Source organism: Apodemus sylvaticus, chromosome 3, assembly GCF_947179515.1.
Source record: "Apodemus sylvaticus chromosome 3, mApoSyl1.1, whole genome shotgun sequence".
NCBI classification, from domain to species: Eukaryota; Metazoa; Chordata; class Mammalia; order Rodentia; family Muridae; genus Apodemus; species Apodemus sylvaticus.
The window spans coordinates 6,626,061-6,645,262 of NC_067474.1; the positions used below are offsets into that span (position 1 = coordinate 6,626,061).

General features: G+C 45.4%; 1 protein-coding gene across 1 annotated transcript; it reads left to right on the plus strand.

Annotated features, from left to right (window-relative positions):
• The first annotated feature begins 13,886 nt into the window (after window positions 1-13,886).
• On the plus strand, window positions 13,887-17,067 carry Msc (musculin). Its single transcript, XM_052175933.1, has 2 exons — window positions 13,887-15,134; window positions 16,082-17,067. The coding sequence occupies exons 1-2, from the start codon at window positions 14,601-14,603 to the stop codon at window positions 16,166-16,168; spliced, it is 621 nt and encodes a 206-aa protein (XP_052031893.1). The 5' UTR covers window positions 13,887-14,600; the 3' UTR covers window positions 16,169-17,067.
• The last annotated feature ends 2,135 nt before the right edge of the window (window positions 17,068-19,202 follow it).

Genomic DNA, 19,202 nt, shown 5'->3' on the forward strand with positions numbered 1-19,202 from the left:
GGTTCTGAATGCGTTTCTGTATGTGTGTGGGTGTGTGAACCTGTGCAAGATTAGCAGAAGCTAGTAGAAAAGAGGAGAAGAACTCCAATGGCCATTCTGTACACACTATACCCTGCCCTGTCTCATGCTGACAGATGCTCTGAACTGTTTTACTTAGTATTGCTTTCTTCTGAGTAGTTTATTTTTTCTCCAAATGTTTGCAAGAAACAAAGACAAAAACAGGGAATGGGGAACAGTCTTGAGTATTGTGACATCTGAATCACTTAGCCCTGTGTTGTAGATGAACTAAGGGAAGTCCAAATAAAACCACCTCTGTAATACAGGGTTTGTGATCAGAATGCAGAGAAACCAGGACAGTTTGGAAACACTATGAGAATGTCAATGGAGGAATTAACCACCATATCTCCTTAACTGGCTTTCTCATTAATAGAATGAAAATAATTGAGATTATTACATCATCTATTGATTGGGTGTTCAAAAATGACTGTGTTTTTATCACAGTGGGAGATTTGTGTTGTCTAGAAAGTTACTGCAAAGATTAAAGAGCAAGACAGAAACTAAAGACATTTTATTTATTGTTATTCACCTGGAAACTTTTACAAAAGGATTAAAGTATATTACTTTGTAATCACAGACACAAGTACTTAAGCCCATGCCTCCAAGTAGCTCTTGCTCTTGCATGCTGGAGAGAAGCCTTTGCAGACACAGCTGTCTTTAGGCCAGACTCGATTGCTGGAATGATTCAGCCCTTGCCATGGGAAACCTAACCACAGAGAAGGTGCAGAGGAAGAGGGAGAGACAAGAATGAAATGCAACGAGTGTGGTTTGCCTCCACAGACAAGTGAGGTAGACGGGCCATGCTGGGATGTCATTGCTGATTCCTGGTTTCTTACCTCCACTGACTCTTTTTCTCATATTTGTGTGTGTGTGTGTGTGTGTGTGTGTGTGTGTATGAATACATACTAGACAACCTCACTAGGTGCTACCTTCAGGAATGTTGCCTGCCTCCTCTGAGGTTGGGTTTTTAGGTGCCCTAGAATGTATTGATTAATCTCTTCTACTTGACCAGAAAGCCCCAAGGATCCACCCCTCTCTGCAAATGGACTGCCATGCCTGGCATTCTTACTTGGTAATCTAGTTTGTGTTGTATCATTGTGATAGATGCCATGACCAACAGCATCAAAGAGTTTGCTCCTGTTATACTTCCACATCACAGTCAATCACTGAGGGAAGTCAGTGCAGGAATGCAAGGCAGGAACCTAGAGACAGGAACTGAAGCAACAACCAAGAGGAATGTAACCACTCAGCTTGCTTAATCCTCATAGCATTTTTTTAAAATATAAGGATGAATTTCAGGAGTGGCACCAACCAGTGGGCTGGGTCACCCTACATCGTTCATTAGCCAAAAACATGCTATGGACTTGACTAGAGGCCAATTTTATGGGTGTATTCTCTCTCAGTTAAGATTCTTTCTTTCTAGGTGATATTTGTTTCATGTGGAGAACAAAAAACTGGTGCATGTGGATTGCAGGGGCTGAATTCAGGTCTTCATGCCACAGGGACACCTCCTCAGCCCTGATCTAACTCCTGAGCAATGGGAAAGCTGAAAGTCCAGAGAGAGGGCGAGCATGGGACCATTTGTCACTCCTCAGTATTCTCCTAGCTCAGGGGAGCAGGATAATTAGTACACAGTGAATACCTTGCAGGTTGGGCTTCATGATGTGAAAATGTACATCAGGATTCAGAGCCATGCCGGATAATATCAGAAAGAACCGGTACCTGAAAAGTAAACTCTTCTCAAGTAAATGTAAAACAACACTGAGCACTGTTAAGAAGGGCGGGGAGGTGGCTCAGAGGGGAAGGCATTTGCCCAACAAGCATAAGGATACATAGAGCCCTCATGGTAGGTGGGGTGTGGCTGTATGCACTTGAAGCCCATTACGAGGAGAACAGAGATGGGTGTTTTGGCTGCAGCCTGAAGGTCCAGTAGGAGGCCCCATCTCATGGGGATAATGTGGAAAATCAAAGAGGAACATGTTCCTCTGACATCCACATGCAAGCACACAAGCACATGCAGACATGCACATGCGAGAGAGAGAGAGAGAGAGAGAGAGAGAGAGAGAGAGAGAGAGAGAGAGAGAGAGAGACCTGCATTATAATTCCTTCCTGTCTGTATCTCACAAAGCTACCCTTGGAAAGTGAGGTGGAGTTAAAACAGATCCAAATAAACAGAAACCAAGGTGTTCATCGCCACCAGACCTGCCCTGAATTAAAATGCTCAATGACACGTGTGTGATAAGAAAGGATGTGGAAGTGACCTGAAGCCACATAAAGAGAAAAGGATTTTATTATAAAGACTAATACCTATGCACCAACAAAATCCATTCACTACATAGAGTGATGGTTTGTAACTGTGCACTTCATTTTCCACTTTAAGAGGCAACATTGTTTATTAAAATAAAAGTGTCAGCCTAAAAGCTAGCACTGCTGCTCTTGGTCTCTTCACCCATTTCTTTTTAAATCTGTATAAAATATAAAAGATGAGTACATTTCAAAACATTATAGTTTGGGGCTATGCCATGTATAAAGAAGAGATTTTGTGTCCTCCAAACTGAAAATCGCGAGACTAGAAGTATGAAGACACGCGTGGCATTGGATGGAGGCAGTTATGCTGCTGTAAGTTCGTCAGAGAGTGGGGTGCACTTAGGGTTTGGTGGGAAAACACAGTCAAGCGGGGCGTGAGCGAGAGGCCACAAAGCTGAGGAGAGCGATATTAGTCTCTTCATATTAGTAATTCCTTTACGTATAAGTAGATTCAGCTCTGACAGTTAAGAAAATAAATTAGAAAACAAGGATGCTATTAAGTATTAAAACATTTAAGCAACAATCAAGGTGTATGTCCTCTACAAAAGTCTTAATGTAGACCCAAAGAAATGGCGATTGCTAAGATGTTACAAGAAACAAAGGATAGTATGTTTGTAAATACTAGTAAAGAATAATCAGTATAATAATTACAAATATTGATTTAATTAAAAGATCAACAAAATATGCAAAGAAAAGTATACAGAAATGAAAGAAGAGATATCTGTACAGTAACCACTGGGTATGCTAATGACAGAGAACGTAATTATACAGGGAGAACTAAATGGCCTCCTGGCTCAGCGTCAGCCTGTCCTTCTCCAGAACATAAATGGGAAATAAGACCTAATAACACAAGAAGCCAAGTCGACTTAACAGACATATACAGAACACTGCTAACAATAGAATATACATTCTTCCCAAGAGTACATGGAATCCTTTGCAGTAGAGACCACGTAAAAATCAAATTATGTATCGATATGTTTAAAAGCATAACTCAGCAAGTATATTCTTAAATGGAGTTAGAAATCTGAAATTCAAACTTGTGGAAATTTAAAAACGCAGTTTTAAACAACAACTGATTAAAGTAGAAATTAAATTTAAAAGGAAGTTAAAATACACTTAACAGAAAAGTAAAAATAAAAACATACTGTGTCAGAACTTACGCGACACCAAACCATCAGTGCTAATGGAGAAATTCATTGCTATAGGCACAGGAAAGCAAGTGGTTATGGCTGCAGCTACATGGCAGAGCGCTTGTCTAATATCACCACCTCAGTCCTGGCTTGGATCTCCAGAAGCACCAAATTTAAATACAACCAGTGTCACAACTTAATGAACTAGAGGCACAAGTGAACCCAAAGAAGGAATGGAGTAAGAAGTAAATGCAGACTAGAGCAGAGATCACTGAAATTAGAACCAGAAAATGTAGCACAGAAAATAAAGTCCAGGTCTGGCTATGCAATGTGTCGAGATGGAATGTTATGTCCCCCATACCCGGTAGTGGTGTGAGAGGAGCTCAGAAAGATTCGTTGTTTTATGTGATGCTGAAATGAAGATCATTAATGTGCTATCAATTCAAGTCAAAGCTGTATGAACCTAAGTGGCTTGATGAAACCAGACATTGGTCCTTTAAAAAGACCAACAAACATGATATAACTTAAGTTACATGAATAAAGGAAAGAAGGAGAAGACTATAATTACTAAAATTAGAAATGAAAGTAGGTATTACTATTGATGGTTTGGAAATAAACAAATTATGAGTACATTGAAAACATACAAGGACTGAAAAGAACGCATAGGCAAAACAAAGTCCTGGAAATATAAAATGACCAAAAATAAATGATGAAGAAACAGAGTGTGTCAATAGATGTATATCTTATTAAAAATATATTGGTAATAAAACAATTTCTTGAATCTGTAGATTCCACTTATGAATTACCAAACATTAAGCGACTATGACTAGTCCCTCTCTAATACTTCTGTTATTGCTGATGTTGTGTTGTTGTTGCTGTTGTGCTGTTTTATGTTGTTATATAAAGAGGATGCAAAGCTTCCTACTTCATCCAATGAGAGATAAGCATCACTCTGACCCCAACCCCCAACAGATGTTCCTAAAAGAAAGAACTATTGATAAATACCTCTTATGCTCAATACTGCATAATTCTCCACAAAATGCTAAAAACCAAAATTCAATACCATTTCAGACCACGACCAAGTCAGATTAATTTCTGGAATGCAAGGACACTTCAATGTTGATTGATGTTGAGGATAGAGAATAGAGAACTCCTAGAAAGCAAAGGTATTAAAGAATAAGCTACAGACTCAAAAATGGACAAAATGTTGGTATAGACATTTTCCTCTAGAAGACGATACAAGTGGCCAATAAGCACATGAAAAGATGATCAACATTGCAAATCATTAACAAAATGTAAATTAAAGCTAAAATGAAATGGAAAATTTTAAAAAATAAATAAAATTATGACCCAGCTATTCCACTCCCGAGTGTTTATCCCAGGTCTGTAAGTCGCCATTCCAACATACTTAGACGTCCATGTTTATAGATGCACTACTCACACTGTCTAAGAACCAGAACCAGCCATCAACAGATGAATGGACAAGGAAAATGTACACATACAAAATGAAATTTTATGCAGCCATGCAGGGAAAATGAAATCGTGGCATTTGTAGGAAAGTGAAACATGAGATCATTATGATAGAGAAATAAGCCTGATGGAGAAAAACAAGAACTAGAAGCTTCCTCTCATCAACAGAGTCTAGATCTAAAATACACCTATGCATGCGTGTCTGCATTCATATATGTGCCTTTGTGCATTGTTGAACTAGAAAGTGGTTCAGAGGAGGAAAGAAGGCGATATTAAAGGAGGTGGAAATAGAGATGTTACTAGAAAGCATTTAATAGGAAAGAAAAAGATCCTCTCTGGAAGATCCTCTCTGAAAGAAGGGAGAAAGGTAATCGAAAATAATCACTTGTGTTTTGAGGATGCCGTAATGAAAACCATTGCCTATAATGCCAGTCACAAAAAGGAGAGAGAGAGAGAGAGAGAGAGAGAGAGAGAGAGAGAGAGAGAGAGAGAGAGAGAGAGAGAGAGAGAGAGAGAGAGAGGGAGAGAGAAGGGAAAAAGGAGACAGTCAGATAGACAGAGGACAGGGAGAGACAGAGAGACAGAAAGACGGAGCAAACAAGGACAAGGAGGACAATACCAGGCACTCAGAGAGGCCAGGAATAGCACCTGGCTTTTCCAGACTTGGAAATCTCAGAGCTCACAGGGAACTGGGCTCACAGTCCAGAGCAACCTTGGAATGGTTGTAGAGAATCCTTGACTGACTCTTGCCATGCCTCTGTGATGACTCACCCTGATTGTCGACTTGACTGAATTTGGAACCATCCATGATACCAGCCTCTGTAGAGGATCTACTTGTTAATTAGAGTGGGAAAATTTACCATAAATGGGAGGCAGTGCCCTTCTCTGTTGTCCCAGACAAGAAGAGCCAAGGGGCAGGGAGCCTTCGCTTCTGCTTGTCTTTACATCTTGCTGGGAGTTACTCTCTCCTGTTCCTAAGTTCATCTACTCTACCGCTGCTACTGCCACTGTCACATCTGACACCATCCCTCGCTGCCATCAGAATCCAGCTTTCCAACATGCGCTCAAGATCAGTGGCTCTCAGGAATCCTCCAGCCTTCAGGTTGGGACTGAAGTATCTATCCAGCATCATGGCTGGAGAAGTTCACAGTCCGTTATCTCTAGTGTGAAGACAGCCATTGTTGGCCTGTTCAGCCCACATAGTGTAGGTTGATCTAATAAATAATACAAGTTTATTATATGTTCTTTCTATTCATTCAGTGTTCCTCTAGAACACTGACTAAATGTGTGTGTGTGTGTGTGTGTGTGTGTGTGTGTCACATCATACTATTTCTAAGTAATTGATCTGCATCCTAGAACAAAGGTAAGTAATATTCATAGGAATACAAAATATCCAGGACCAAGTAGGCAAGTAGGCAAGTTTCACTGTCTGGCATTTAACTAAAAGTTACCAGGGAGGCAAGAAAAGAGGAAAGTATAGCCCATAATTAAGAGAAATATTTATTTGCATTGACCCAGTCTCAGGAAAGCATGTGGGCCTAACTGGACCTGCCTGAGCCTAACTGGACCTGCCTCTCCATGGTACCTTCCCTGTCTAAAGACCTGCGACAGTTTCTCTACACTCACGGGATCATCTCATTCTCCTGTATAGAAAGGAATTCAACTTCCTCTGGCCTGGAGCCAACGCAGAGGATAGACATTCACATTCTGCTCCACAGTTGGTCTGGAGATATTTTTTTAACGCATCACCTTTTGCCTTTCTAGTTTCCATTTTTCTATCCTGTTTCTCATTGCTGTTGTGGAGCCCAGGGAGGGCCTCCAGTGCAGCCACACCAGACTTGAACTGTCAGCCCCGCCTGTCAGCTCCTCTCTCCCCTCCACTGACACTGCTTAGGCTTGACTGGCTTTCACAGCTCGGATTCCTGCCCATCTTCCTTTGACTGTCCGTCTCTTCCCTCTTACCATTGAAATATGTGAACATTATAGGGCTCTACAATTGACCTTTTCTTCTTAATCTATGCTAGTTGTTTTTAAATAAGATTTTCCAGGTCGGGCCATCCATGAAATTTTATGAAAATTCAGAATTCTTCTCTACGAGAGAAACACTATTTAAAGGTTGATTTCACATTTATAAGGAGAAAACAGGTTTGTCTGGCATTAACAATAAATGCGATCGATCCTTCAATTACTTAGATTGTGTCTGTTACAGTCATGCGCACTGTGTCCATGAAATAAATGCACAATGTCCTTTCAGGGCCCTTCCAGTCTGTGAGACCTGTGCTCACAGTTAAGTGTCAGCAGAAGAGTAGATAGAACAGGTAGACATGGCCTCTGTTTAGACAAAGGACAAGCAATGCTTGAGAGTAGCTCCCATTAACCACTATTTGCAGATGGTGCTCAGTGTGCATGTGTTTGCACTTCAACCATCCGTTACATAGGAGGCTCCTCTCCTGAGCCATCAGTCCTGGGGCACAAGGTGCTCTCTGCCACCACTGAGCTTACAATTTCATTTTCTTGTTTTGCTTTTAACACTTCTGTCTTTCTTCGAAGAAATAGCTACGATGTGGCAACCTAAGGACAGGAACATGAAACACATCACAAGACTTACTTGTCTCTGTTTTCAACAACGTCCTCGAGTTTTGAGAATGAAACTGAAAAGGAAAGGTAGCGCTGCATCCTTTTTGTTTGTATTTTCTCATCTACTACATGAGGACGTCCTCTGGCATTGGGAGCTTTTCTAGTTTTTATGTGGTTTTCCATGAAGCATGAGCCAAGGATTAAGGTGAGCATGGTGTTAGAGGGTTTCTTAAATGCAGGTCCTGTGAACACAGCCCAGGACATGGGCGAGAAGGCGAGAGGAGAGGGGACCACTGTAGGGCAGACGAGGCTGAGACTGACTGTAGTAACATTGTATAGTGCCCTACAATGACTGGAGCTGCACATCGCCACTCTGGACCCTCAACATACAGGCTGTACATAGGCGACATGTTCTCAGAGGCTTAGCAGATAGTGAAAGGTAGGCCAAGTAGTGACTGCAGAGAGGTAAACCAATGTCCACCTTCGAAGGAGCTCTCTCCAGTACCTGCCACAGGGTCGGGCAACATTGCCTTCCCAAGCAGTGCACAATTTTACCAAACAAGACGTGAGACCACACACTGAACACTGAAGTATTACAGCTTCAAGAAACATTTCAGTAACTATTTTCACACTTCCAATTTGCTGTCAATAAAACCAAAAGAACTAAAGAAGGAGGAAATCCCCCAGAGATGGGACTTTCTGAGCTTTTGCCTAAGAATTTAAAGACTTCTTTAAAAGATTTTTTTTTTTAAATAGACTGTTCTCAGACCCAGAAGCCAAAGCATCTCATCTTTCAGGATTCCCCAACATCATTCTTGCTGTTCCAAAGGCACAAAAGCCTTTGGGGACCTTCATTTCAGAGGCATGCTTCTCAGGGACTGGAATTCCTTGGCAGGCTAATCCTGTAGGCAAAGCGATATACAGAAAGCACTCTGGAGTTTGAAGCTCCCTAAAATCAGAAAGATATTGCTTTCAACAAACCTACTTCCAACACTGGTTGAATCTTTAGGCATCATCATGACAATGGAGGAGAACACCAATGGGTTACTTTGCTTATATTTTAAGTTGGAGAGAAAATCAGGTGTGAGACACATCTCCCTATCCCTAACTACCCACTCAGCATTTTGTTATTACTTATTTTGAATAAAGGGGTCTTTTGTTTGTTTTTATTTTTTTAGGACACTGTGTTAACATAGCCCAGGCTGGCCTTAAACTTGTGATCCTCCTTCCTTAACCTCCTGGGTGCTGGAACGCCATGGCTAGCCTCATCTTCATTCTTGGCTTATCATATGTGTGTTCTTAATTTACATAATTCTCCTCTCCTCTTCGTCTCCAGACCCTTCGCATTCCCTGTCACGCTCCCTGTTTTTTAACCAGTATCCTTACAAGCACATGAATAAATATGTAAATACCATATGCTGGAGCCCCATCTGAGCACCTGGTATTAGATAACCAATTAAAGGCCCATCCCTGGGGAAGAGTCACGCCCCTCTCTCAGCAGCAATTAATTTCTTGCTACACCTTGTCTAGGGGCAGAACAGTGAGAGACCCCCCACCCACAAAGGGATGTATGGCCATTATTTACGTCTTGAGACTGATTATGTCATAGATTCCAGCTATTGCCCCTGTCAGGCCTCACGGCTGGTGACCTTCTGAAGGCAGCATTCACAGGAACAGTTCTCTCTGATGCAGTGGGGACAGCAGGAGCAGCAGCAGCAGCAGCAGCAGCAGCAGCAACACAAAGGCTGACTTGAACCTGGAGGCAGCACACAACTTCCAGTCCAGCTTCATAAAAGGACATAAGCCTGTGGAGACCTCAGCCTAACCTTGTGCCAGGCAGGAGGATCCGGCACAAGAATCCACATGTGCCCGGAATACCACACGATGATGGTAGTAGCTGCTGCCTATCTTTCTTCTTCCTTTCTTGGGAATGGCACGTGCAGGCAGGTGTTATCCTGGGAAAGCAAACAGCATGGCACTGTGACCCTGGCTTTGAGCGTTATGAACTAAAATCTACATCTACAGTGCATATATGTGTGCATGAGCATGTGCAGGTGTGGGTGCGCATGTCTGTACGTGGTGTGTGTGCATGTATGTATATGTATGTGTGTGCAATGTGTGTATGGGGTATTGTGTGTGTGAGAGAGAGATGTATGGTGTGGTGTGTGCTATATGGTGTGTTTTGTGTGTGTGTCTGTGATGGTGTGTGTTTGTGAGTAGTATGTGGGAGGTGTGTGTACATATGGTGTAGTATGTGGTCTGTGTGTATGTGTGTGTTATGTGTTTGTGTGTATGTTTTTATATGTGTATTTGTGTGTATGGGGTATTGTGTGTGTGAGAGAGAGATGTATGGTGTGGTGTATGCTATGTGGTGTGTTTTGTGTGTGTGTCTGTGATGGTGTGTGTTTGTGAGTAGTATGTGGTGTGTGTGTGTGTGTGTGTGTGTGTGTGTGTGTGTATGGTGTAGTATATGGTATGTATGTATGTGTGTGTTATGTGTTTGTGTGTATGTTTTGTATGTGTGTGTTTGTGTGCATGTGTGTGTGGTGTGTGTTTACATTCCTCTAACAAAGGGCTCTGTAATTCCCCACCAGAAGTGTTTGCTTGCCCTTAGAGCTGCAGAGTTCCCTATGGTTAGGTGCAGGTGCTGAGATGCAGGAAAAGTGAGACTGAAAGCTATTCCTCTCTGCTGTGCACTGCCTCTCGGGGTTTCCTCCAGAATGTGCCCTCCCCGGAGCCAGGAGTCAGCGTCACAAATGCCTTGTCACAGCAAACGGGACGCTCAGCTCCCGGCTGCATAGTCGGACAGAAGAAATGTAAGTTTTATCAAAAATTTAGATAATTCTTTAGTTTTCAACAACAACCTTATAATTAAAAGGGTGACTTTTTTAGTGTATTTTATTCCCAAATGCGTACCATGCTTGGTTCATTGATGAAGCATTTCCCATTTTTTCATTCGTTTACATCTTCAAAAGTCAGTGCATTGGACTACTTGGCTAGTGACCCTGCAAACACTCACGAGCCACCAGTGCAATGTCTTTTATGTAGACCATTTTTACGTAAAGCATTTATTAAGAAAGCTCTTAAATTTTCAATTTTCTAGATCAAGATACAACTGTATGCAAAATTCTTTCATTCAATTGGACAGAACAGGACAGAAAGAAGTTGTGGACAGAAGCATCTCTAAGACTCATATAGGAAGGGGACTGCCCACCTAGATACATTCCCCACAAGAGTTTAGTCTGCAACTGCATACTGTATGGTTTTCATTTGGCCACAGAGAATAGAGGAGCCCCACCCATCTCCACCCATCTCCAGTGGTTTATACAAGGACTCAACTCAGAGCAGGATGGGAGGTGACAATGAATGTGTCCTCACCCCAGCTTCCCTTCAAAGCTCTGCATTTCAAATGTTTTGTAACATACGGACTTCTCAGCATTCTATGCCACAAAGCTGCCCTCCTGTACATCCCACTGTTTTTTACTCATGACAACAAGTCACCCAGAGAGGGACTTATTCCTCTGCCCACCCCCCTTTTTATGTCCACTTTGGAAAGAATTGAAGAAGTGCATCTATTTTGTAATGCAAGGACTGGAGTGGGGAGACAGTTTCTAATGAAGACCCATTCTCCTTTCTCTCAGTGGGGGCCCTCATGGGAGTTGTGGGAACTGTTTGGGATGGGGCAGTAAACCTTAAACACCTTGGTGCTAGTCAGAGCCCAGAGCAAGCCCTGATGTTGAGGGAGGGGCTGGGGGAGGCACAAGCATTGTCCTTGTAAATAGACAAGGTTCTAGAGGAAGGACAGAAATTAGCACAAAGTGATCTTCTGCCATCAATTCCTATACTGGCATCAATATTCCTATACTGCGATCAATTCCTATACTGGCAGTTGCTCCAAAGCTTCCTTTTTCATCACAAACAGCTAACCTGAGCTGGGGTTAGCCCAGTGCTGGGGGCATCGCCCAGTGGTTTGTCTGGCACATGTGAGGCCTGGGTTCCAGGTCCAGAATTACATATTATTCTCTCTCTCTCTCTCTCTCTCTCTCTCTCTCTCTCTCTCTCTCTCTCTCTCTCTCTCTCTGTCTCTCTCTCTCTCTCTTATATTTTATAAATAAATAGTTTCTATTTTAGAATTATGTGTATCTATTTTTCAGTAGCTGAGTACAGTGATGTGTCCTGGCAACCCTTGGGATGCTGAGACAGAAGGAGTGTCCTACCTGTATCCAGCCTGGAATATCTAAAAGGCAACCAGCTACATAGCAAGACTTCGGTTGAAAAAAAAAAGATAAATGAAAGGTAATTACCAAATGAAGGCAACAATTAAACAAGAATGAGGTAATAAATATAGTAAAACGTATTAATATTGTTTTAGAATATAATATCAACTGCCCCCACTCACCACTGCACAGTTAGAAGAAATGTAACTAAAAACATCAAGACTGACTATAAATAATAGTATATGGCTTTTACAAATCTATAATTTTTAAATTGTAGGCAAGCACAATTGATTTCAGAGTGCTTTATTAATGCAAAAACAAAGACATTACTGTCCACCCACAACACACGGTAGCATCAGAACAATGGGGAGACATAAGCACTGAGGAAAACCCCACTGTGCTGTGATGAGCTGCACTGTGCTCCCTGTGATGCTCGCCCGGGGTGCCCAGGACACTGCAGGGAGAAGGAAAAGCCAAGCATTGTAAAGGTGTGAAGACGGACAAAGGCTGGGCAGTGCAAACACAGCACAAACCGCAGCTGCTTGTGAGATGGAAGGTGGAGGCGTCCACGGATGCCCCTCCCGCATCTAAGACCTGAAGTAAGGGAAGGGATGAAGCCACAGCTAGACTAGAAATAAAATGGTCATAGAAATGAAAGAGGAGAAGGGAGAGTAGGATTTGTAAAGGTGTGCAGAGAGGTTTCATTCCCAAAAGACAGTCAGTCCCAGGGAAGGAAGAGGGCAAAAAAACGAACGCTTGGGAGGAGAGGAGAAGGAGGGTGCTCAGGAGAATGTGCTTCTTCAGGAAGGGGAGACTGCCCTTGATTCTCAGCGCTGAGGTTGGGCAGTTTGGGGAACTGTTTAGAGAAACGCAGCATGCCCCCCACCATTAATCTTTCCTAAGGAAAGGCTTTGTTCTGCACCTGTATAAACAACCCAGATTTTTAAAACCTATATGCCTGCCCCTAATGTGTGAGAGTATGTATTTATAGTGATAGCTTCAAGTCATCTATATGTAACACCTCTGCCTTCCATCTCTCTGCCTGCACCCCCACATTCGCCCCACCCCGTTTTGCCCGGCTGGTCAGACTTGCTGACAGTAAAGTTTAAGAAGTCCAAAAGAAACCTGCCACCCTCTCCCAAATACAGCTGCTTCTCCCCAACCCAGAAAATCTGAGGGCCCGAGGACTCTTCTACTCAAATTGTCTCACGATGAGAACCTCTCTTAGCCTACCCCCAACCAAAGACAAAATGTACAAGAAAACTTCCGAAATGGTAGCAAGCAGGAGTGGTTGTGCACAGTGCTGCCAAGTGGGAGGAGGTATCACCGGTGATCCACCTGTTAAGATACTTCGGGCCTGATCAGGGCTCTGCTCTCTGTTCTGCTGTAAAGACTAGAATTTGTCAGGCAGCTTCTGCCTCCTGCCTCTCTGCTTTGACCCCCTCTTGCCTGGAACCTGTGAGCCAAAAGACCGCACAGCCGAACAGGCTAGAAGCCGCTAGCTTCCTTCTGGTCAGCCAGGCCAGGCTAACCCCAACCCTCTCAGGGCGGGCGCAGTCCGTCGTCAAGCTGCCGCACAGCAGGAGCCCTGGCTGACACCTGTCTCTGATTACTCACAAAGCTCTTCCCCTCCAGCACACACAGGCTGCCTTCCACCTTAGAAAAGTGAGTGCCTGTGTGCGCAAACCTTGTTTGTCTCCTTTGGGGTTAGGGAAGGCTAGGTGTTTTGCTGTCACTTGAAAATGCAGCACAGTTCTAGGGGCTGCTTGGTCGTCCTTTTTGTTTTGTTATTGGCCTTTTTGCTGACATACTATTCAGAATCCAAGAACTTGCTTTCAAAGCGTTGGGTCAGAGTCCACAACTTAATCACGCGGGGGAACTCTTATAACAGTGGAAAATAACATCTCTTGATGTGTGGTGAGGAGGCTTGTGGCTACTGAAATTCTACACAGATTCCCGGTCCTACTTATTTGCTCTGCCAGTGATTTTGCAAGATGGACATAATAACATGTAAGTTTCAGATGTTGCTTGAAGATGAAATGAGCCAAAGTAGAAAAAACTCGCCTCCCTGTGAATCATAAAGGGGGGGAGGCGGAGGGGAGGGGACAGGGATGGGGTCAAGAGATTCAGGTTGTTGGAGCTGCTTCTAGGTTTTTGCTTTCTCTGCACTCGTTCTGCAAAGCCTTGGATAAGCAAACACGCCGTGAGTGAACTTGAACGACAGGTCCAGTCCAGCAGAACAGACTGGGAGACAAGCAGCAGTGGGCCTGCTTGGATTCTTCAGTGCCCGCTAAGGCCAGCTGCAGGTGGAAATGGGATGAGGAGGAACAAGGTTTTTTGTCTTTTTGTTCCCAAATCTCACTAACCTCGCACATATACTCCAAGGGTCAGTCGTGGGTGTAGAGGCCCAAGTCTAGGCTTTGCAGCGCAAACATTCCTTGCCCCCGCCCCGCTAACCGCGGGGTTCAGGAAAAACGATCCCCACCCCTTCCACGCCCCTGCCCCACCTCTTGTCCCCCTTTCAAGCCCCCTCGACTTTGCCGGGAGGGGGGTGGTTTGTCCCCAAGAGTACAGATAAATAGTCTTGTCAAAAAGCGCAGCTCGCAGGCAGCTGTACTTCTGGAGTCAAGTTCAGCAGAGACCGGGCTACAGGGTCAGCAGCGGATCGCGCCGGCTTCAGGCAGCCAGCTCCCAGGGAGTCGCAGTGCGGCGGCAAGCCTTGGTCTCTGCTCGTCCCCTGAGCTCTCCCACACCCATCCTCTGTCAGGGAGAAGAAGCCGGGGAAGGCGAGACTGGCCGGGGAGGAGAAAGGCGGGCGCGCGTGGGCGCGGGGGAACAGGCCATGTCCACCGGCTCGGTGAGTGACCCGGAAGACACGGAGATGCGGGGGCTGCAGCGGGTCTACCCGGCCCCCGCCTCCAAGAGGCCGCCCCTGCTCCGCACGGAGCACCGGTACGCCTCGCCCAGCGACAATTCTTCTGCGGAGGACGAGGATCCCGACGGCGAAGAGGAGCCCTGCTCCCTGGGAGCCGCGGGAACCGCGGGAGGATGCAAGAGGAAGCGGCCGCGTGGGGCTGACGCGGGCGGCGCAGGTGGCGGCGCGGGCGGCGCGGGGAAGAAGCCTCTCCCGCCCAAGGGCTCGGCCGCCGAGTGCAAGCAGTCCCAGAGGAACGCGGCCAACGCCCGCGAGCGCGCCCGGATGCGCGTGCTGAGCAAAGCCTTCTCCAGACTGAAGACCAGCCTGCCTTGGGTGCCCCCGGACACCAAGCTTTCCAAACTGGACACGCTGCGCCTGGCTTCCAGCTACATCGCGCACCTGCGCCAGCTGCTGCAGGAGGACCGCTATGAGGACAGCTACGTGCACCCCGTGAACCTGGTAGGGATGCTACCGAGGCCGGGGGACAGCAGCCCAGAGCGCTACCGGGGCCCAGAGCTGGCTCGGCCGCAGAGGAAGAGCCAAGAGGGGAGGTTTCTGGAACCGGTGATAAGGAATCTGGTTTAGTGGTCCCCAAATGAAGGCGAGGGAAGAGGAGCCCGCCATTTTCTGGGAGAAAATCATCCGGCTATCCGAAAATGTCCTGGTCCTTTGCCCGGTGACAGCTATCTGTTAACACCCTACTTCCGGGATAAAGTGTGGCTCCCCACTTGGGAGTATGTCTACATTTTTAGGCCAAATTAGAAAAACAAAATCCAAAACAGCAACAAAAACACTCAGTTGCCCAACTTTTTCCAGACATCAGCCTAGCAGGTTTGAATCGCTAGTGCTGCTTTCATTAAAAAGGGGGGATGGGGGGAGACCCAATGTTTTAAAATAAAAGTGAGTGATGAAAGAAAGAAAGAAAGAAAGAAAGAAAGAAAGAAAGAAAGAAAGAAAGAAAGAAAGAAAGAAAGAAAGAAAGAAGAAAACATTACTAATTCAGGAAAGTTTTCCCAGGACTCCACTGTCCGGAAAGTCCCTGTCTAACCTGCCAGCTCCCTGAGCTTGGCTTGGGAAAAATCTCATCCAAACTTACTCAGAAATGAAATGCAGCGTGTGTGTATGAGGGAGGGGCCATTAAATCACAGAATCCTAAACTCTTGCACTTTTCACAGAAAAATCATGTGGGCAGCCCATGAGGAAGCATGAAGGCGCTGTCGGTCTCAGATGATCTCTAACCAGTAGGATTAAAATTCTAATCAAAGGACAAGATGTGCGCATTTCCAGAACCCTAATAAAAGCGAGGGACCCCCAGGTTCCCTTGGCAAAGCATGTTTTTGTTTTTGTTTTTTTCCATTCTGTGATTATTTCTCCTCGGTAACGGATGCTCATTTCAATTTTTTCAGACGTGGCCATTCGTGGTCTCTGGACGCCCAGACTCTGACACCAAGGACGTTTCTGCAGCCAACAGGCTTTGCGGAACCTCCGCTTAGAGGGACAGCACACGTAGATGGATTGTGTTAAAGGCACAGGACTGGGCCAAGGATTCTGGACCTTCTCCTTCCCTTGAGCCTGAGAACAAGACGGGCCACAGTGCAGTGCGCTGCGCTCAGGAGCACAGGTGGCCATGACTGCCTGGAATCAATGAAAACTTCTGTAGCCAAAGAAAGCTTCCCAGGTCTCAGGGGAAGTATGCAAGGCTGGCCTAGATGCAAACTGCAAAAGTGGGTCCTGAGCTCTGAGCACAACCCCTGCCTGCCTGCCATCTGAAACAAAAGGCTTGGTTTTAAAACTAATCTAGGTTTTCCTTATGGTTGGCGGCAAGGTCTTGCACAGCCAGGTCCTTGTGTGACCTGGCTGACAGCTGTTTCCCAGCACTAGAAAGAAGCCCTTGGCTCTAGAGCTGGCAGAGGCCTGTCACTGCGGGAAGTGTTGCTAAGGACAGTGGCATACTCCCTCTGGGCAGGACAAGTGAGATGGAGGGTTATACCACCAGGTGCTGGTTTTGCTCACAATCCCTGCAGGCTGGGGGATTCATTTCCTGAGCTCCCTCCTCTGTTTAATCAGTGTTGGGGCCACCTGCCCTGCTGGTCTCCATCCAGTGAGTGCTGCTGGTTTATGGGGTCTCAGTTCCTGCCCACCCACACTGTCCCCTGAAGTCTTTTCTTACTGCCCATTTGGGGACATGTGCTTCACCCCTCTAATTGGGACACCCTACCACAGCACAGCCTTCTGTGGGATTCCTGTTCTTCCAGGGATGCACTATTCTTCCTGGTCCAAGGATGTGAGTGGGGGGGGGGGCTGGGGCTAGTCGATTATACTGGTTTCTACCAGTACCTGGTGCTTAGTGGTCCTGGCAATGCTGCACTACCATGGTAACTAACATATGTAAATAAATTTATTTTTTTATGAACAAAACATGCATTGTAAAAGTCTTTTCTAAGGCTGTTTGGTGTGAAAATCAACTGTATATAGGTAGGACTCTCCTCCTTCAATTGGCTGTCCTTACGTACGAAAGATGGCCTACGTAAATCTTTAGTCAGATTTCCAATGTCTCCCTTTCTTATTTCCATTCTGTATACAGGCATGTATGAGAGGCCCATTCTGTGAGCCCAGCCAGCGCTGAATTCATAATCCTCTTCATGCTGTCCCCTTAGTGCTGGGATTACCAGCATGGTTGGCAGAATGAGCCACCATATCAAATCAAAATACTCTGCGGTTCTCATCTTCCCAGAGAACATCCTGGAAAGCTGAAGCATTGTGAGATCAGGGCTGCCTAGAGGTTGGGAGTGGGATACAATCACGTCTAAAATAAATAGAATGTAGTAATTAATAATTTTCCATCCTCATTCTCTGTCTCTGTGTTTCTGTGCCTGTTTGTCTCTGTCTCTCTGTCTCTGTCTCTGTCTCTGTCTCTCTCTCTCTCTCTCTCTCTCTCACACACACACACATACACACACACACACTCACTCACACCTTCTCCAGCCTGATCTAGTGTTCATAATGGTAAGTCCTTCGAGAACACTCCTCCATCCCCACCCTGGAGTCCACGGCTCTTAGATCTGACTGGGAGAATAAAGCTACAGGAAATCGATCTGCATTGTACTCTGCTCCTCCCTGCCCTGGGGTTTTCAATCCCACCACATTTTCAGCATCATGGCCTATTTTTTTCTCTTTGCAAGAGCTACAAGCTCTGTACTGTTTTTCAGACAGCAGGCCCTCTGAAAACAAAAACCCACTTTTTAGAGCACCTTAAAACTGTGAAGGATAACAGAGCCTAAATATCTGCTAGACTGAGATTCTGCCTGTGACTTTCTAAAATTGAAATACTGTTTTCTTGACCATTGAGAAAACACAGCTGGATTTTTCTTAAGAGGTAAGGTGGGGTGGGGTGTATGACTTCCTGTTTTCAACTAAACCCAACCCAAACCCCTGAGAATTGCCTCTTGATACAGCTTCTGGGGACTGTACTCAGTCCCCAGAAGGCTGGTCCTGGGGTCAGTTAGGAGCTAGAGGTTGAGAACTGATTGGTTTTTCTGTGGCACCATGGGCATTCAGACAAAAGAAACCCAAAATGACTAATGGTAAGAACAGCAGGCATGCTGGGTAATTCAGCTGTGAGGTCAGAACAGCAGAGGACCAGATCTCAGGGAAGATGATCTCTGAAGGTCCCAGCAAGCCTGGCCCCTTTCACTGCCTGGTATGGTGGTTAAGAACCTGAGTTATCTGGCAGTGGCTTACTCAGACTGCCGCCCCAGCACTTGGCAGGCTAACACACATGGTCATCTAGAGTATAAAGATCACACAGCCTCAGAAGGAGTGTCCCTATCTTAAACCAAATTTTAAAATACAAAGTAAGAATGTTTCCAAGCAGACTCTTATGGAAGAGTACAGGGGAGCTGGGGGTGGGGGAGGGTTGCCGCCCCGGGGGATAAGAAATGCACAGGAAGACCAGCAGAGTCAACTAACTCGGACCCTTCTCAGGTATCAGACATTTTGGGTTCTCAGAGACTGATCCACCAACCAAAGAGCAAACACAGCTGAACAGAAACCCCTCTCCCAGCACGTATGTAGCAGATGTGCAGCTTGGTCTTCATGTGGGCACCAAACAACTGAAGCAGGGCTGATGCCAAAAGCTGTTGTCTGACCATGGGATATGCTCTTCTAGCTGGGCTGCCTTGTCTAATCTCAATGAGAGAGGATGTACCTAGCCCTGCAGAGACGTGGTGTGCCAGGGTAGGGGGATGCACAGTGGGGTCCCACCCTCTCAGAGAAGAAGGGGAGGGAGGAGAGGGGAAAGATTTTGGCAGGGTGCAACCAGGAGGGAGCAGTGGGCAGTATGTAAAATAAGAAAAAAGAATGTTTCCAAACATGGTGGAAGAAGAAGAAGGCAGGAGGATTGCCGTGAGTTCTAGGCCAGCATGGACTACAGCATAAGACCCTGTCTCAAAAAACAGACAAACAATCAGACTTCAAAAAAGAGTGGGCAGGCTAGTTTTATGCCAACCTGACACAAGCTGGACTCAT

Coding starts and splice junctions, on each gene's coding strand:
- Msc (XM_052175933.1), top strand. CDS start 14,601: ATGTCCACCGGCTCGGTGAGTGACCCGGAAGACACGGAGATGCGGGGG. Junction 15,135..16,081: donor ACGTGCACCCCGTGAACCTG/GTAGGGATGCTA, acceptor CAATTTTTTCAG/ACGTGGCCATTCGTGGTCTC.